Source organism: Aspergillus pseudotamarii (assembly GCF_009193445.1).
Source record: "Aspergillus pseudotamarii strain CBS 117625 unplaced genomic scaffold BDV38scaffold_9, whole genome shotgun sequence".
NCBI classification, from domain to species: Eukaryota; Fungi; Ascomycota; class Eurotiomycetes; order Eurotiales; family Aspergillaceae; genus Aspergillus; species Aspergillus pseudotamarii.
In genome coordinates this window covers 729,604-745,117 of record NW_022475023.1, presented here as the reverse complement: position 1 = coordinate 745,117, position 15,514 = coordinate 729,604, and the positions used below count along the sequence as shown (strand labels likewise).

At 48.7% G+C, this 15,514-nt stretch overlaps 7 protein-coding genes across 7 annotated transcripts; 4 read left to right on the top strand and 3 right to left on the bottom strand.

The window, feature by feature from the left end:
* The first annotated feature begins 357 nt into the window (after nucleotides 1-357).
* BDV38DRAFT_223324 (uncharacterized protein) lies at nucleotides 358-1,535 on the top strand. Its single transcript, XM_032052816.1, has 2 exons — nucleotides 358-560; nucleotides 620-1,535. Exon 2 carries the CDS (start codon nucleotides 737-739, stop codon nucleotides 1,451-1,453), a length of 717 nt encoding a protein of 238 aa, XP_031917262.1. The 5' UTR covers nucleotides 358-560; nucleotides 620-736; the 3' UTR covers nucleotides 1,454-1,535.
* An 82-nt stretch (nucleotides 1,536-1,617) lies between these two features.
* On the bottom strand, nucleotides 1,618-2,037 carry BDV38DRAFT_279637 (hydroxyisourate hydrolase; the record flags this gene model as incomplete). The annotated part of the gene is made up of 1 exon (XM_032059071.1): nucleotides 1,618-2,037. The coding sequence occupies one exon, from the start codon at nucleotides 2,035-2,037 to the stop codon at nucleotides 1,618-1,620; it is 420 nt and encodes a 139-aa protein (XP_031917261.1).
* Nucleotides 2,038-2,490: 453 nt separating this feature from the next.
* BDV38DRAFT_223467 (ArsA family ATPase) lies at nucleotides 2,491-4,351 on the top strand. Its single transcript, XM_032052820.1, has 4 exons — nucleotides 2,491-2,811; nucleotides 2,929-3,321; nucleotides 3,379-3,968; nucleotides 4,033-4,351. Exons 2-4 carry the CDS (start codon nucleotides 2,935-2,937, stop codon nucleotides 4,073-4,075), a joined length of 1,020 nt encoding a protein of 339 aa, XP_031917260.1. The 5' UTR covers nucleotides 2,491-2,811; nucleotides 2,929-2,934; the 3' UTR covers nucleotides 4,076-4,351.
* A 1,767-nt stretch (nucleotides 4,352-6,118) lies between these two features.
* Nucleotides 6,119-7,283, top strand: BDV38DRAFT_223570 (uncharacterized protein). The gene is made up of 4 exons (XM_032052821.1): nucleotides 6,119-6,142; nucleotides 6,201-6,590; nucleotides 6,664-6,705; nucleotides 6,763-7,283. Exons 2-4 carry the CDS (start codon nucleotides 6,333-6,335, stop codon nucleotides 6,949-6,951), a joined length of 489 nt encoding a protein of 162 aa, XP_031917259.1. The 5' UTR covers nucleotides 6,119-6,142; nucleotides 6,201-6,332; the 3' UTR covers nucleotides 6,952-7,283.
* Nucleotides 7,284-7,781: 498 nt separating this feature from the next.
* On the bottom strand, nucleotides 7,782-9,749 carry BDV38DRAFT_223364 (eukaryotic translation initiation factor 3 subunit E). The gene is made up of 3 exons (XM_032052818.1): nucleotides 8,376-9,749; nucleotides 8,119-8,313; nucleotides 7,782-8,048 (listed from the first exon to the last, which is right to left on the bottom strand). Exons 1-3 carry the CDS (start codon nucleotides 9,515-9,517, stop codon nucleotides 8,030-8,032), a joined length of 1,356 nt encoding a protein of 451 aa, XP_031917258.1. The 5' UTR covers nucleotides 9,518-9,749; the 3' UTR covers nucleotides 7,782-8,029.
* Nucleotide 9,750: 1 nt separating this feature from the next.
* On the top strand, nucleotides 9,751-10,847 carry BDV38DRAFT_223333 (mitochondrial 54S ribosomal protein mL49). The gene is made up of 3 exons (XM_032052817.1): nucleotides 9,751-10,069; nucleotides 10,210-10,601; nucleotides 10,666-10,847. The coding sequence occupies exons 1-3, from the start codon at nucleotides 9,907-9,909 to the stop codon at nucleotides 10,714-10,716; spliced, it is 606 nt and encodes a 201-aa protein (XP_031917257.1). The 5' UTR covers nucleotides 9,751-9,906; the 3' UTR covers nucleotides 10,717-10,847.
* A 983-nt stretch (nucleotides 10,848-11,830) lies between these two features.
* On the bottom strand, nucleotides 11,831-15,451 carry BDV38DRAFT_223394 (putative ARID/BRIGHT domain protein (SWI1)). The gene is made up of 2 exons (XM_032052819.1): nucleotides 15,344-15,451; nucleotides 11,831-15,275 (listed from the first exon to the last, which is right to left on the bottom strand). The coding sequence occupies exon 2, from the start codon at nucleotides 14,956-14,958 to the stop codon at nucleotides 11,935-11,937; it is 3,024 nt and encodes a 1,007-aa protein (XP_031917256.1). The 5' UTR covers nucleotides 14,959-15,275; nucleotides 15,344-15,451; the 3' UTR covers nucleotides 11,831-11,934.
* Nucleotides 15,452-15,514: the final 63 nt, after the last annotated feature.

Below are 15,514 nucleotides of genomic sequence, written 5' to 3'. Positions count from 1 at the left end.
ATTGCCACTGAGTTGAGGTTCTGGACAAAGTACCATTGCCTCCACCCGTTCAGGCTTGTCAAAGTTGGTTGGGGATAGATGCCTATTGTCGACTGGAATTTGTTTGCTTACAGTTCAACGAGTAACCCTCAAAAGTATCGGGGTGCAGTACATAGTCGTACATTGCCTAGTAGGCATGTATGGCTTGTACAACAGGCAGTAGTAGTAGTCATTAATCTAAGGGTATCGCTGCATTTGCAGGCCAGTTGACAATGCACAATCCCTGACATGCTGACTGATAATGCGAATGTTAAATATTATGCATAATTGGCATCGAGTTCATTTAGGTTTTGGGTTGGCAGAAAAAGAAAAGGGATTATGGAGTGGCTTTGTTTGAGATCTCGGGTGAATCAGGAATAATACGAGTGCGGTAGCCCTAGGTTTGCCGATTCGATCCTCACTGCCTGTGATCTGTGGTACCAGCTGTTAGGTTTTAACTATCAAGAAGTCCCTTAGTATCGGATTGACACATGTACTTGTTCTCTATCGTAGTAAAACAGCTGCCTCAGAGCGAGGATGAAGTAGGCAGCAGGTTTTGCCCTTCGATTCCGCCTCGTGTAATAAGCTGACGAGTAACAAGGCATCCTCGTAGTTCGTGACCTGTTATATAAATGGGGCCTAATTTTCTCCTCTCGAGATAGCGTTGCTCTCCATGCGAAGATAGTTAATTACATCCAGGAGAACAACTCGGCCCGCAATGGCAAAATTACAGAATATCCCAGAAATCATCCTCCTTTGCATGGAGGAGAAGTTCATCACGGCATTCAACGAAGCTCTCCCGACGCAATGGCCGTCCTTCGCGGAAAACCCGAAGGTCAAGATTACCGTGCTTCATATGGGACTCCATGCGGTTCCGGCCACAACCAAGTTCCAATTAGTTGTCTCACCTGCCAATTCCTACGGCCGCCTGGATGGTGCCTTTGATGATGCGATCTCGCGGAAATTCTGCTGTCCACATCATCCTTATGATACGCTAACGCGCGCAGCGCAACAAGTGCTTTACGAAAAATGGAGAGGCTTTGCGCCCCCGGGGTCTTGCACGCTGGTCCCGTTTCCTAAAGATATGGAAGGCACAAATGCTTGGGGCTGTAAATGGGTAGCGGTTTGTCCGACCATGCGAGCTCCAGATAACGTTATGTGGGACCGAGAAGTGGTGTACGAGTGTGTGTGGAGTTTGCTATGTCAAGTGGAAGGCTGGAACCATGACCGATCCGAGGACAGGATTGATAGTATACTGATGACACCACTGGCGACGGGGATTGGGCGTGTAACTCCTCAGAGGTGGGCATCGCAGTTAATCCTAGCGATAAAGCATTTCGTGGATGCGTTGGAGCGACCGGAGAGGTGGATTCAATTGGGATGGAGGGACATTGAAGAGGATATGCTGGAGGTCGAAGAAACATGGAAAGAATAACTTTGGTGCATTGTCAATACGGGTAGATCAGGGTCTTTAAATTAGTTGAAACTCTCAATCTTTGTGTTTACGTATCTGCATACATCGATATACGTCATCTAGCAGCCCATGCCTCCACCCTAATCAAACGGTGATAAGATCCCTCAGGCGCTTTATCGATAGCCTCACGATCCGCGATAAGTTGAGTAGTTCCAAGGCCCCAAGAGCACCGGCACATGATAGTGCCGCCATCCCTCCTCCCCTTCTCGACCACGTCCCTTCACTGTGAATTTCACCTCCACCTCGGGCCAGAAACTCTCGACTCCTTGCGCTTCATACCATGGTCCAACTTCGAATCGCACTGACCAGTGTGTCTTGCTGTCAGCCGCCGGGAGAGATGAGAGGATGGCAGGAACAGGGGCGGGGCAATTTGTCGCAGGCGTCCAATTTTTAACGCGACCATCAGCATCGGTGGTTGCAGTGAATGTGACGGGGCTTTGACTACTTGAAGGGCCCGACAAGAGAGTCAGCGTCACCGGGAGGTTCGCCGCCGGAGTACCCGACAGAGTATTGAGGACGTGGCAGGTAATAGGGTCGCGAGACATTGCAGCTGATGTGTTTGTAGTAATCGAGTGATTGTTAGCGGTGGAGGATGCTAGAGGTGGAAGAAGCTGCTGTTGGTAAAGGCTGAGTCGGTCTTTGGTTCTGCCCAATTGGTCACTCGATCTCATGTCTATCAAGGAAGAAATATTTGAGGAAAGGAGAGCAATGATTGGAGAGTGGGAATTGTAAGAAAATGTCGGGGAATCTTTTTTTTTTCCCTATCCCCTTATATGTAGGCCTATGGGGTTTTTGTATCTCCGCTCTTCGTGCATCGGAGACCACCGACAGTCTATTGAACCCGTCCGGAGTATACCTTCAGTGGGGCAACAAATTGTGATATTCAACGTTCACATTGTCAATTTCTGGTACATAAGACCTTCTATCCTGAGTGCAGAACTCTTGAGTATATTAATATTATAATTGACATGAGAGGAGTCTCTAGGAGTGTTTTGGAAAGAGCTTTGTCACGCTTTCATCGCATTGACTACACATTCTTTGGCGGGGAATCATGATGGAAGCCTCAGGCATGAAGGTCTCCGCACGTGCCACCTTTGACCGACAGCAACGGAGAGTTGTTTCTTGGTTTCCAGCTGCCACGAGCGCTTTTTCAAGATAAGACTCCTTTTGGATCGATCTTTGGCCCGGAAATTTCCCCTGAATTTTCGCAAGCGCGAACAGCTTGTTCCTAGTACTTACAGCTTTTCAGGCTTATCTTCCGGAAGCTTCGATCGCCGCAACAAAAAAGTTTTGGGTCTTGCGGGGAAACAATTTACGTGGTAAACTCAACTCCATAAGTGTTCATTGTTAGCCTATATCACAACTTAACTTAGGTCCCTTTTCAATCCATTGAATCTCAGTTGTCTGTCGTATAGATTTTAGCTAATTCAAACCAGCTTAGGATGTCTACTGCCGTCGTACAAGCCGACGATCTCATGGAGCCTTCGCTCCAGTCGATTGTCAGCCAGGATACCCTCCGCTGGATCTTCGTTGGTGGTAAAGGAGGTGTTGGTAAAACAACTACATCCTGTTCTCTTGCGATTCAGCTGGCCAAAGCTCGCAAATCGGTTCTGCTCATCTCGACTGATCCCGCACACAACCTCAGTGACGCCTTTGGGCAAAAGTTTGGAAAGGAAGCCCGACTGGTCGATGGGTACACCAACCTCAGTGCTATGGAGATTGACCCCAATGGCAGCATCCAGGACCTACTGGCCAGCGGCGAGGGGCAGGGCGACGACCCTATGGCGGGACTAGGCGTTGGGAACATGATGCAGGATCTAGCATTCAGCGTACGTTTTTCCTAGGACTACCGGGTGATCATACTGTGTCTCCGCTAATCAAGTCAGATCCCCGGTGTTGATGAAGCCATGTCCTTTGCGGAAGTTCTGAAGCAAGTCAAATCCTTGTCGTATGAGGTTATTGTTTTTGACACCGCCCCCACCGGCCACACCTTGCGTTTCCTTCAATTCCCCACCGTGCTTGAAAAGGCCCTTGCAAAGCTTTCGCAGTTGTCGTCTCAATTCGGCCCGATGCTGAACTCCATCCTTGGCTCCCGCGGTGGTCTGCCCGGTGGTCAGAACATTGACGAACTTTTGCAGAAGATGGAGTCTCTCAGAGAGACCATCAGCGAAGTCAACACTCAGTTCAAGAACCCGGACATGACCACCTTTGTGTGTGTCTGTATTGCTGAGTTCTTGTCTCTGTATGAGACCGAACGTATGATCCAAGAGCTGACAAGCTACAACATTGACACACACGCCATTGTCGTCAATCAGCTTTTGTTTCCCAAGCAGGGTAGTGAGTGTGAACAGTGCAATGCACGAAGGAAGATGCAGAAGAAGTACCTTGAACAGATTGAAGAACTCTATGAAGATTTCAATGTTGTCCGGATGCCGCTGCTAGTTGAAGAAGTCAGAGGAAAGGAGAAACTTGAAAAGTCAGTTTTTGTTGATACCCACCGGTCAAAAAATAACTCCCGTACTAACAAAAACCATTTGCAGATTCAGCGACATGCTCATTCACCCATATGTTCCCCCACAGTAAAGAGGCTATGTAGCATCGTGCTATAGTTTCAACCCGGTCGTCGAACCTGAAGAAGATGGGGAACGATATTCGACGGGGGCATTCTCGGTGCAGGGGGATTTACTATCTACTACGAAAGCGCTTTATCACGGAATAACCGCATGTTTATTATGAAGGTCGTCACGTCGGAGATGGCGCTGAAAAATATGCAAGGTGAGGTTTTCAGCGAATTGTTACCATTGGGATGAGTTATGAGAAAGAATAGACAGTAATGCACGAAGCGTTTGATACTTGTATGGCCCTGTCGATCCTCGAATTATCTACACTTTGGACATCAATACCTAAAGCATTTTGGTTCTAATTTAATTCTCTCATTTGCTTTTCCTTTTGTTGCATTCGCGTCGTGCAAGCTACCGTCATCTTGTTCGCCTCACTCCCGCCTTCTTCAGGCTCGAAGAGCTTATTGCAACTTACAAATTGTGGGTCTTTATAAAGGGTCCATTTAGGTTACCGCTCAAGCATCGTTCGCGGATGAGCAGATCGATAGGCCGAAATCTCAATTGCGCATATGCATGGCCTTCTCCACATGCAGCCTGTCCCGTTCAGGAGCAACTGCGTGCGTGCTCTTGACTTCGAAGATGATTCCAAATGCCTCATTCTTAGCCGTGAGGTCAAGCCCATTCATTCCGGAACGCACCTTATCCAACGATGGACGTTTTTTTCTTTGTCCTCTTTCCCCTATTTGCCATGAAGTTATGGGCGCGTTGAGAGTATCGATTAATGAATACGCCCCAACGAGCCAATGCCCAGGTCAAGTACACTATGGTTGTCACTCTTAGTACTTGGTATATTAAGTGCAAATTCGGTGAAAGGACAGCTCCCTGTTGCCCGACTCGGTAGACTGGGTATCACCAGCCAAATGTAACGACGGCATGTGTTTTCTAAAAATGGCCCTTCCACATATTACCAACCTGCCATACTGCAGTAGACCTGTTGCATCAGTCACATCCGAGGCACGAGAACAATAATGCCCGCCGCCTCTTCCTGTGGTATTTCGCTTGATGGCCCAGGCGGAGCAAACGACATTCAAACCGACGACAAGGCTGGCCCTGCTACGATAGTCCACGTCAATAGCATCATAGACGTTTGCTCGCATGTGGGCCTTCCTAGCGGACAGGACTAGCCGGCCCTCGGCCAGATATCGTATATCCTCAAGGAGAACAATGCAGTCAAAGCTGCTAAGGGAGTGAGTTAGCCCACGCCCAAGGCAAATATTGACATTTTCCGCGCGAGCTTCGGAGATGAGACTGAGAACTTGTAAGTTACTGCAAGCACGCCGTATTTTATCTTGAGATCGAGAGTAAATCTTGACTGTGGCTGGCTACCTATCTTAGGGCTACATGATAGGAATGTCCCTTTCTCAATGGATCCACACTTTATTCTCCGAGAAGCCTACAATGAAGCATCCTCCTAGAAAGACTTCGGTAGGCATCATCTCCAAACCGGCGCTTGGAGTCCACGTCTTTGTTTGGCAATTGGTCCATATGCATTCACGGGAATTCGATGGTCACAGAGATAGGATAGTTTTTCAATGTAGTAGATTCCACGGAATGCGCACGAAAGCTTTAGACACGGCTTGTGTTTCCTGCAGATGTTATTCTATTGTCAGGGATCTTTTAGGCTTACCATGCATCCATCCCTGGGCCATAATAACTTATCCTAGTCTAATGGATCTACAGGGCTTGCAGATAGTCACAGATATAACCCCTTGAAAGCTCACCCAGTCCGTGGAGCCACGGTATTATACCCAAAAACAGACCGACTTCGATGGTGCATATACCCTGCAGACTTGGCAAGGAATTCAGACGAACAGGAGCGAAAGCCTAGGCGTTATAATTCCGGAACGAGTGGCGTTACTGGAGGACTGCTCTATTTGTGGATGGCGATGAGTCAAGCCTCACTTTTCCTGGCGAAAAGGGGTTGGATAAAAGAGTGAGGCGGTTTCCCGAAATCCGACATCAGCAAGCACGAAGTGACTCTCTCAGCCATGTTTCCTTTCATTCTCGAAAACCCATGATGGTTTTCTTAGTTGCGTAACTGCGATCTAGCCTGGAGTTTTTCTCTTTGGCTGATCTTTCTCTCTTAGTGATCGCTGCTACTGGCTAGTATACAATCTCTCGGCGTTTCCGTGTTCTAATCGATATATATACTGTACAAAACGCTAGCCGTCTCATACACTTTCTACTTAGTATCCCTTGCATGGTGGACACGATGTTGGATGTTTATAACCCTAAAGCACCTCGTAGATATTCGCAGTCATCGTTATCATCATCGCAGACGACTCAACTCAACCGCCCCCATCAACCCTACTCACACAATAAATACCAGCCTACCAAAGACAAGAAACATATCAATGAGGATGTCTCAAGTTCAGCAGTACTGGCTACCAGGATACGGTCTATCACGACATATTGTCCTCGGACATATACAATTCTTCCTAGGACCATCAGCATCTGTCAGACCATACACATACCAGGTATGATCACCACGACCACTCTAACACGAAGCTATGAAACAATGACCCTAACAGCTGAATGTAAAACCACAAGGGACGCGAAGGTTATCTAATAGTCGGTGTACCTCTAACGAGAGTCTGTGTCCCTTCGACGAGCTTGATCGTGTGACCCGCGTCACTAACATTTGACCAGGAACAAATTGACGATCTTGCGGCCATGTCACGAGAATATGAACGGCAAGAAACGCTTCGGATGGCGGGCGATCTTACCAACGAAATATCTACCAGACATGCTGAGCCCTATATAAATGAGATCGTCCCCGTTCGAGCTTCGGTTCCACGCAGACGTCCGTTCGAATATGAAACTCGACGTGGTCGGTAGTCACTTAAAGAACAAGACTGAAAAAAAATAAAAAAATAAAAAAAAAAAAAACGAAAAGAAAAGAAAAGAGAGAAAAGGGAATTTACCATTTTATGCCAAGCAAGAGATATCCTTGATTTGTTTTTGAGCGTCTTGTTCTACGGCTCCTCGCTGTTAATAAGATTAGAATGACTGTTTTCATTTACTACATTCACATTATACGTCTGTCCGATTAGCTATGCCTCTTTGTCTCTAACGTTGTGCTGAAAGGGAGGTAGAGATAGATTGCTAATCTTCATCATTCATACAGCCCTGTTATTTCATCTCAGCCTTTTTACTGTCCATCAAAAAGCATGACATGTCTCTCCTGCTTAGGTCATTCTTGTAGCTTAGATCTAGAATAACAATACTATCTTGTTCGTCCTGGCGACGTCATATGTCCTAGTTGACTTTTAGTAGTAGTTAGGGCTTCTGCTACCGAACCCCTCCCCGATATGAAGCTATCCATGATGAGACGTATATCTGACCAAGAAGGGGGAGTCAAGATGAAGAATCGTTTAGATAGATGGACTAAGTAAAACCACAGGGTTATAATTCCACTCATCTCTATAGATCATTCGTAACAGCATAGACCAATCACATGGAAAGCAGGTTTTATATCGTAGGAACAAGTAAAAAAAGAGTATCAGTCCGTTGCCCTCCCAATCCGCAAAAGAAGAATACTGTGCTGTTCTTCCTTTCCTTCCCTCTTTCTTTTTGAGTGTCCCCTTTTTGTCGCTTCTCTCCTTCTCTCCTTTTCGCTTTTTTTTAAGGCTCGCCTAGCAATGTAAGACTTAATCGATAATCTTTCAATCGAAATATTTTCATAACAAAGGTTCACGACAGGAGGTGCCAACCAACTAGATCGGTGCAAGAGATTAAAAGACAATTGGAAAAGAAAGAGAATATGAAAAGTGGACCACCTGAACGCCAGCCTGATGCCACTCTGCTTGGTCCCATCACTCAAGAAGCCCACACTCCGCGGGGGAATACTAAACATGAACAGAACCAACAAGAGAACGGTAAAAGACGAATTCGTGCTTTATAGCATAAAGTGTGTTTATTTCGCCACGGCCGCACTGGATTAACGCCGAGGTTAGTTGCTTGGTCAAGCTGGGTAAAGCTTCTATGCAGAAAGTTTTAACGAACCTCAAGACTTGTGTCCGGAAGAATGCGCCCTTGGTCTTCTCAATAACCTGCTGGTACACCGACTGAGGGGGGTGGTTCATGATCACTGTGCCCTCCTTATAGTCGATCTTGGCATCAACCCGGGTGTCGCGGATGAGGTTGACAATCCACTTCTCACCCTCATCCTGGTTTAGGCCGAGACGGGTGGAAAGATCCCTGTATCACGTTAGTTTCCTTTCTATCCGCCCAGATTGCAATGTTCATTCTCGGTTACATACTTGATATCGATCCGTTGGTGGATCTTGCAGTAGCTCTCGGAGATAAGGTGACGAGCAGCCTCGACGAAAGCATCGGCCGCAGAGACAAGGAAGAAATCGCTCCTCAACACATCCTCGGCCTCACCCAGCTTCTTCTGGGCCTCCTCGAAATCGAAGTCGATGTACAAAGCCTTAACAAAGTCGGTAATGGGGTCGGAGTATTCGTAGCCCTCCTGGCGGACAACCCGGATGAGGTCCTTCAGCTGCTTCTGGTAGAGACTGCTGTTCTTGTGTGCACGGCCGCGGTTGGTGATAACAGCGGCAGCGAGGTACCGCAGGATCCAAGGGCAGTGGGTCTGAATGGTGTTGATGTATGCAGGAGAGAAGAAAAGGTCGGTCAGGACATCGCGGGCGGGGTCGTAGTTGAAGAAGGGGAAAAGAGACCAGTGGATCAACCAGGAGCGGTTCTGGAGCTGACCCAGGGGGTTGTTGAATAGGCGGGTTTCGATCGACTCCTTGGCCTTCTGGACCTCTTCCATGGCAGCTTCCCAGCTGGTGGTCAAAATCTCTGAGGCAAGTTTACCCCATGTGGCCGAGGCAACCTTGTCGTTATCGGTGGAAAGAACACGGAACTGGTACAGCAGCTCGGCAGCGTTACCGTAGCTACCACAACTGTACTGGAAGCGGCCGTAGTCGAAAAGGCTGTTGACCATCTCGGTAGTAACCCCGTGCTGTTCCTCGAGGAACTTCAAGTTGGCAACCTTGTCACTCCGCAGGTTACCAACAACATCCTCATCCTGAAGCAATTCGGTGATCTTGGCGCTCTCCTCCTGGTAGTGTTGCAACTTAGCGAGAACCTCCTCCCTCTTCTTGACAAACTCATCGGGAATGGTATCGGAGTTGTTGATTTCCTGCCACAGGTTGGCGACATAGTCGGTCATGTTGGTATGTTTCAGCAGCTCATATTTCGCCCGCACAATCTCCTTATCATCATCCTGGCCGGAGCTGAATTCGAGCAGAGGGAAAACAAGATGGCGGTCGAGGAAGGGGATCAACTTGGGTAGCAAATCATATTGGTTGGCGATCTCTTCAGCGGTCTTGGGGGGGTGAGCGGCGGCACCGCTGAGCAAAGTCTCTGCGGAAGGGGGAACGTTGGCTGCCATGGTGAACGACTGACGACGGCGGCAGCGTCTCGAGGGAAGATAAGGAGGAGGGGGGTAAGAGGGCGTGGACCGGGGAAGCAGCGAGACTGGTGCGATCTCTGACTGAAGTCAGTGTGCGGCGGTCTTCTCTTCTTTTGCGCTGGCGAAAATGTGGGCGGGAGGGCTGGCGGTCACGCTAGGCCTGGTTGGGGCTAGCGCGCAGTCTCCGCGCAAGAAATCGCTTTTCATGCAAAGATCGGAAGACACTCGATCCTCTCTTACAGCTGCTTTGCCGCGTCGTGCTATTCCCCTCAACGTTGGGTGATTCGGTGTTGGGTTGCCTGCCTCGGATTCAACGCCTTGGGAATTTCTCCTGTTGCTCTTCCCTTCCATAGATCTCTCCTGGACCGATGGCGTCTCTCCTGCAGTCCCGTCCCGTCTGCTCGGCCGTTCGCAAGCAGTCGACGGTTCTACCTACCTATCTTCAAAATGCTTCGCAGTCCATTGCTTCTACTTCAAGGACATGTAGCTCATTCTCTACACTATCTTCATCCTCTAGATTGATCAATTCTCGTAAGTAGTACAAGGCTTCCGCCTATTCCATGCCTGGTCCGGTGGAGGACAAGCTACCTTATTATAAAAAGGAAGAAATGAGAGAAATTTGGCCGTGAACAAAGAGAATATTCGGGGAAAACCTAACTGATCCGTTTCAGAATATTCCCTCCGGTCCCTCCAACGCTTCAATCCCCGCTCCGCAGCCCCTACACAGCAATGCCGGACCTTCCTGGTACAACTAAAACGCCAGTCCCAGACCCTGAAAGAGAACGCCCCTTCGACAGCTACTTCCCTTCCATCATCGGCCAATTTGCAACTCACAAATCTTCCCTATTTCATTCGTCGCACTGCCTCGAACCAACTTCCTGTATACCTGGTTACCAAGGCCGGTGGTACCAAGCAGCAGACCAAGATACAGAAGACCGAAGGTGACCTGGATGCATTAAGGAACGACCTTGCACAGTTTCTGGGTCTTGAATCCGGCGAGCCTCGCTCTCCCAAGAGCTCAGACATCACAATCAACCGCCTTAATGGACATATCATTGTCAAGGTACGCTTTAGTCATGTGCCTCCTTACAGGAGCATCGTATGATGCTAACTTATGCACGTTGCAGGGCTGGCGAAAGCCTGAGATTCAGAAATTCCTCTTGGAGCGTAATTTTTAGAAGATGAAGAACCGATAAAAGCCCTGGATATGAGTAATTTGCACGTTCCTCTCCATCTCCCTCCACTATTCGCTCGATCATCGACTCCCTATCCATCTTCCAGGCAAAAGTTTGAACCAGAAGGTTATATGTCGAGTCCACCACAGGGCATCCAGGAACTAAAGTCTGCCGAAATCAATTATACACAAGTGGAAAGTAGAATGGAGAGAATACAGGCAGCAAACACCTGATTGAGAAGGTCTTTGCTGATCATCGGCTGAGGATGGTCCCATTTACTTTCTACTGCACCTCTTTCTCTTTTTCATCTTATCTAGCTTTTATTTGCTTTGTATTATTTTCCGTGCTGGGTGTTCTGTCGCATTTTCAGTTTTGTTCGTGTTGTCGGAAGTTCGGCTTGTATTCTGGCATGTTTCTGCCACTTTCTCACGTCCTGATCTCACCTCTCCATCTGCTTCGTACCACTCTTCTGTATCTTTGTACATTTCCATGACTTCACGGTTGCTTTTGCGCTAATTCTGTGGCTAATGTCGACGAATGGCTGGGTTCTCGTGGGCAGAGTACAGCATGCGCAAACAGAATAATTAGGTCTAGGTAGTAAATCTGAATATGTCTTGATAGACACTGATCTGGCGCCTTGATTGACTCACGTAACAGCACATAGTAGATGGAAGGAAATCACACTGATTGAATAAGCTATCGCAACCCAAAAGAAAGATTTTCAGTCCCATTGAACAATGTCATGGGTTCTATATCATAGATCATGAATGAAGTGGCAGGCGTGTGTCACTGGACGATTGGTATGCGGATGTAGTAGAAATCTGCACTTGCTGCATTATGCCCCAAACGAGGGCATTTACAAAGTTCACCATCCGCTGTCCAAGCAGTTTAGTTTACACCAAGAAGAGCAAAAGCAAGAAAAGGGAGGTAATAATGACCATGAAGTAAATTTACCCATTGAGACATCATGCATGATCTTTCGCCCGAGGGTATTGAGCATTGTACAGCGATAAGCAAAGATACACAAATCAAAAGGTCACGCCTCACGTATCTTCCCACCGGCGCCAGACAAAATCACAAGAATAAATGGTTTACTCAATAGAAGACATGACAGAAAGTAAAACATCAAGATGGCATATTGAGAGTGATGCTAGACATTCACCGACGCTATTAATAACCAAAAGAAAAACCAACCCCACGCACACACTATTTAAAGTCAGGTCATTCTGCCAATCGCGCGTACGTTATCAGTTGCCGTACGACGCCAGGATCCACATTGTGCATGAGCAACGCCCCGAGTAAGCTCTCTTTCTTTGGGATTATCCCCGACGGGAACCGTAACGCCGAGTTCGAGTCGGCATGTTTAGACTTCTCAGCTAGTCTCCTGAGAATGGCCAACCCTCGGTTAATGATGGAACTATAGGCAGCAGCCTCCGCTTCAGCCTGTCCTCTGGCAGCATGTGATTGACGAGGGTTATTGTTGGTGGGAGGAACACGTTCGGTACTCAAGAGGCAGGAAAGTCGAAGAAGATGAATGGCAAATCCGTCAACCGATTCAAGCCATGATTTGGCAAGATTACCGTCCGCAAACCCGGAAAGGATGTCGGCGGCTAACAGGCCCTGCATGAGGAAAACTTTGCGAGCATCTGCTATAGCTAACGGTTTCCGAGGCTGGTCGGGAACCGGGCAAATAGCAAGGCCAAAGGCACGGGTAAGCAACTCGTGCTGAGGGACGCCACTTCCGTCCCCGGAGAAGATTGCCTTGAAAAAAGTCCTATTGGGCTCATCGCGCGCCAGAAGCTTGGCTAGGCTGTCTACCGCTGCCGGTGTATATTTATGGACAGAAGCACTGTAAGCGGTGAACATGATGCCATCCGGTCCCTGACTCGGTCCAGGGAATGGGGCAAATGACAGGAGAAAGTGTAGGAGAGAGAGAGCTTCTTCTTTGCTCGGCAGTTGAATAGTGTGGGCCAGGTTACTCAGATATATGACTGTGTCCTTCATGAAATCCAGGGTATTCTGATTGTTTCGTAAAAGCATATTTCGAGTTCCCAAGTAGCGAATGATAGTGGAGATGAATTGCACGACCGGTGGTGTTGAAAGTACGCCAAAGTTCGACTCAGTAAATGAAAAGTTGCGCAATATCGTTGTGATACAGATGAGTCTATCAACAGCTCGGTCTAGATCATAATCAAGACTTCCAAACTCGGGAATATCGGCCAAGGATGTCCACTCTGACTGACAACCCCGAGTAACCTCCTCATACGACGGAAGAAGCATGACATCTGATACCTCAGCAGCATGCTCAGCAAGGAATTCAGCTTGGTCTTCTGCACACTCAACCAAGCTGTCAACCAAATCCTCGCAGTTGTCCAGTGAGATTTGAATTGCCGGCTCACAGGATATAGTTGCAAGGGTATCTAAAGCCAGGCGCATCTCCGCGTGGATCCCTGACTTGATACTCATTGTGAGCGCGTGTATATCAATTACGCCAAGTTCGGAGAAGGCGGGAACGTTAGGCTTGAATCTCGCGATTTCTTCACTCAGCTGATAAATTTCATCCACCCCGACTGGGCCATGAAGGTTGCTTTCCGGCAAGACCATAGGCTTGAAAGGGTCCTCGATTGGATGCTTCAGAGGCTGCTCAGCATTCTGATCAAACTGCTCTGACACCTTTCCGGACACTGAACCTGGACCTTTGGCAGATGGTGCGGGCGACTGGCCGGATAGTTGCCCGGTAGCGTCGTGAGGCGTTGCAGGCGGTTGAGATTGGCGAGAGACACTGAGTCTATGCTGACGTTGTTGTTGCTGCTGCTGCTGCTGCTGCTGTTGCTGCTGATGTTGTTGTTGCTGTTGCTGCTGTTGTTGCTTATTCGGCGCCTTCACTGGCGTAGGAGTAGCAAACCCATTAGGCATGTTGTTAGGCATATTGTTTGGTACTGGTGCATTACTAGGAGAAGGCTGTCCAAGTTGCTGTGAAGCCTCGAAACTTTGAGTTGGCTTCACAGATGGTGACTGAAACTGCATGCCTGAGGGGTCACTAGGTTGTCGCGGCAGTGCACTTTGCTGCATCTGATCCGCGTACTGCTTCTGCTGCGTGCTAAGGAAAGCTTGCTCATAAGCAGCAAGGTTCCGCTGGTAGTGCTCTCGAATCTCTTGTACGGCCATCGGAAACTGCATCGGGGGGTATTGAAGCTGCTGAGCTATTACTGGCCACATGTTCGCGGCGTTGATCTTCTTTGACCCACCCAGCTTCATAACGGTAGCATAAAGTTGCACCAAATTAATCGGGCGCCCACAGACAATAGGATTCGGATCCAGAGGTAGATTTCGCGACATCATGAATTTCTGCAACGACCTCATAAATCCCTCCGGATTAGGAGGTTTCGACATCGTCTGCTGCATTTGTCTGATGGCCGCCATTTGCTGAGGGTTGGCCATGGCGTTCATACCAGCCGCCACGGGACGCCCAGCCAGAGCGGGGTTCATATTTATCGGACGGCCTTGGTTTTGCATTTGGATGGCATGTATTCGTTGCTGCTGCTGTTGTTGTTGGGCAGCCATTGCCTGGTATCCCTGTGGCATGCCACTGAAATGCGCTTGCATCGGTGCTTGCACACCGGCGGAGGTCATAGCGGTTGCAGGCGAAAACTGCCCTCCCATACCCTGGGGGAATGGCTGACCAGGCATGAATGAGCTATTTTGCGGAGTGTTGACTCTACTTGGATGATCCGGCTGCGACGGCGATACGTGGGGCCCAACATGAGGACCAGCGGGAGAGAATGGACTGGGGGACGCCGTTCCCATTCTTTGCACACCATGCTGGTCGAAGTCCTGGATAATCGGTGACTGACTCACATTTGGCGATGTCCCTTGTTGAAGATGTTGGTACTGAGCAGGATGCGGGGCGAATTGTGTAGCGCCGTTTGTCGGTCCTTGGTACCCTGGGAAAGGCACCTGATGAGGCGTCTGTGATCGCGAGGCAGCTAGTCCACCTGGCGCTTGCCGGGGTGACATTGAGATGCCATCCTCGGGACGTGAGCGCTTAGACGGGATCACCTGGTTAGGATTGTGGAAACCAGGAGATGCATTTCGCGGCACACCATTGAACATGCGCTGGAATTGATTAGGATCGGGAGTAGGAGATGCATGGAGGAAGGCGGTGGAAGGATCTATAGTCGCCTGGTGGAAGGCACCATTATCATGGTTGGGGAGGTTCGAGGCGTCGGCTAGCCAGGCATTCATGTCGTGTGGTTTTACCAACCCATCTGCAGGATGAAAGCTGTCAGACTTAATGAGACACACGGTAGAGTATGATTTCAATCATCAATAAGCATCAACAATGAATGCGATATTAAAACCATCATAGCTCCAGATAGAAAGCTAGATAACTGAAATTCGATTAATCGTCGTTTGAGGGTTCTAGACGCGTCAAGCCGGAGTGTGAGGCGAGTCGCGCCTTGGTCTGCGACACCGAACACACTACCGACCACACTACAGTCTGGACCGACATGGAAGTGAAGTAGAGGGTGGGTAGGGTAAACTGGGGTAGGACACATTTTCTTTGTAGACAAAGGAACATTAATGATGTACATACCGACAAGGCTGGACAACTAAAATGCCGACTCACAAGCGGAGGATGGAAAGCCGGTCCCGAAATGGTAGCGGTTGGAAAGCCTGAGGGAAGGTTGCGAGGATGTGAGGTCACGGGACCATGGGCGCCGCAGGCAGAAAAAAGGTCGCTGGTGTAATAGCGGACTGACGAGCTGGGGACAGAAACCATTAGCAAATAGCAGGAGTA

Excerpts from the sequence above, each read along its gene's own strand:
- BDV38DRAFT_223570 (XM_032052821.1), top strand. The coding sequence starts at position 6,333 with ATGTTTATAACCCTAAAGCACCTCGTAGATATTCGCAGTCATCGTTAT. Across the intron at positions 6,591-6,663 it reads TCAGACCATACACATACCAG|GGACGCGAAGGTTATCTAAT; the intron begins GTATGATCACCA and ends TAAAACCACAAG. Across the intron at positions 6,706-6,762 it reads TCGGTGTACCTCTAACGAGA|GAACAAATTGACGATCTTGC; the intron begins GTCTGTGTCCCT and ends ACATTTGACCAG.
- BDV38DRAFT_223394 (XM_032052819.1), bottom strand. The coding sequence starts at position 14,958 with ATGAATGCCTGGCTAGCCGACGCCTCGAACCTCCCCAACCATGATAAT.
- BDV38DRAFT_223467 (XM_032052820.1), top strand. The coding sequence starts at position 2,935 with ATGTCTACTGCCGTCGTACAAGCCGACGATCTCATGGAGCCTTCGCTC. Across the intron at positions 3,322-3,378 it reads TGCAGGATCTAGCATTCAGC|ATCCCCGGTGTTGATGAAGC; the intron begins GTACGTTTTTCC and ends TAATCAAGTCAG. Across the intron at positions 3,969-4,032 it reads GGAAAGGAGAAACTTGAAAA|ATTCAGCGACATGCTCATTC; the intron begins GTCAGTTTTTGT and ends AACCATTTGCAG.
- BDV38DRAFT_223364 (XM_032052818.1), bottom strand. The coding sequence starts at position 9,517 with ATGGCAGCCAACGTTCCCCCTTCCGCAGAGACTTTGCTCAGCGGTGCC. Across the intron at positions 8,314-8,375 it reads CACCAACGGATCGATATCAA|GGATCTTTCCACCCGTCTCG; the intron begins GTATGTAACCGA and ends AACGTGATACAG.
- BDV38DRAFT_223333 (XM_032052817.1), top strand. The coding sequence starts at position 9,907 with ATGGCGTCTCTCCTGCAGTCCCGTCCCGTCTGCTCGGCCGTTCGCAAG. Across the intron at positions 10,070-10,209 it reads CTCTAGATTGATCAATTCTC|AATATTCCCTCCGGTCCCTC; the intron begins GTAAGTAGTACA and ends GATCCGTTTCAG. Across the intron at positions 10,602-10,665 it reads ATGGACATATCATTGTCAAG|GGCTGGCGAAAGCCTGAGAT; the intron begins GTACGCTTTAGT and ends TGCACGTTGCAG.
- BDV38DRAFT_223324 (XM_032052816.1), top strand. The coding sequence starts at position 737 with ATGGCAAAATTACAGAATATCCCAGAAATCATCCTCCTTTGCATGGAG.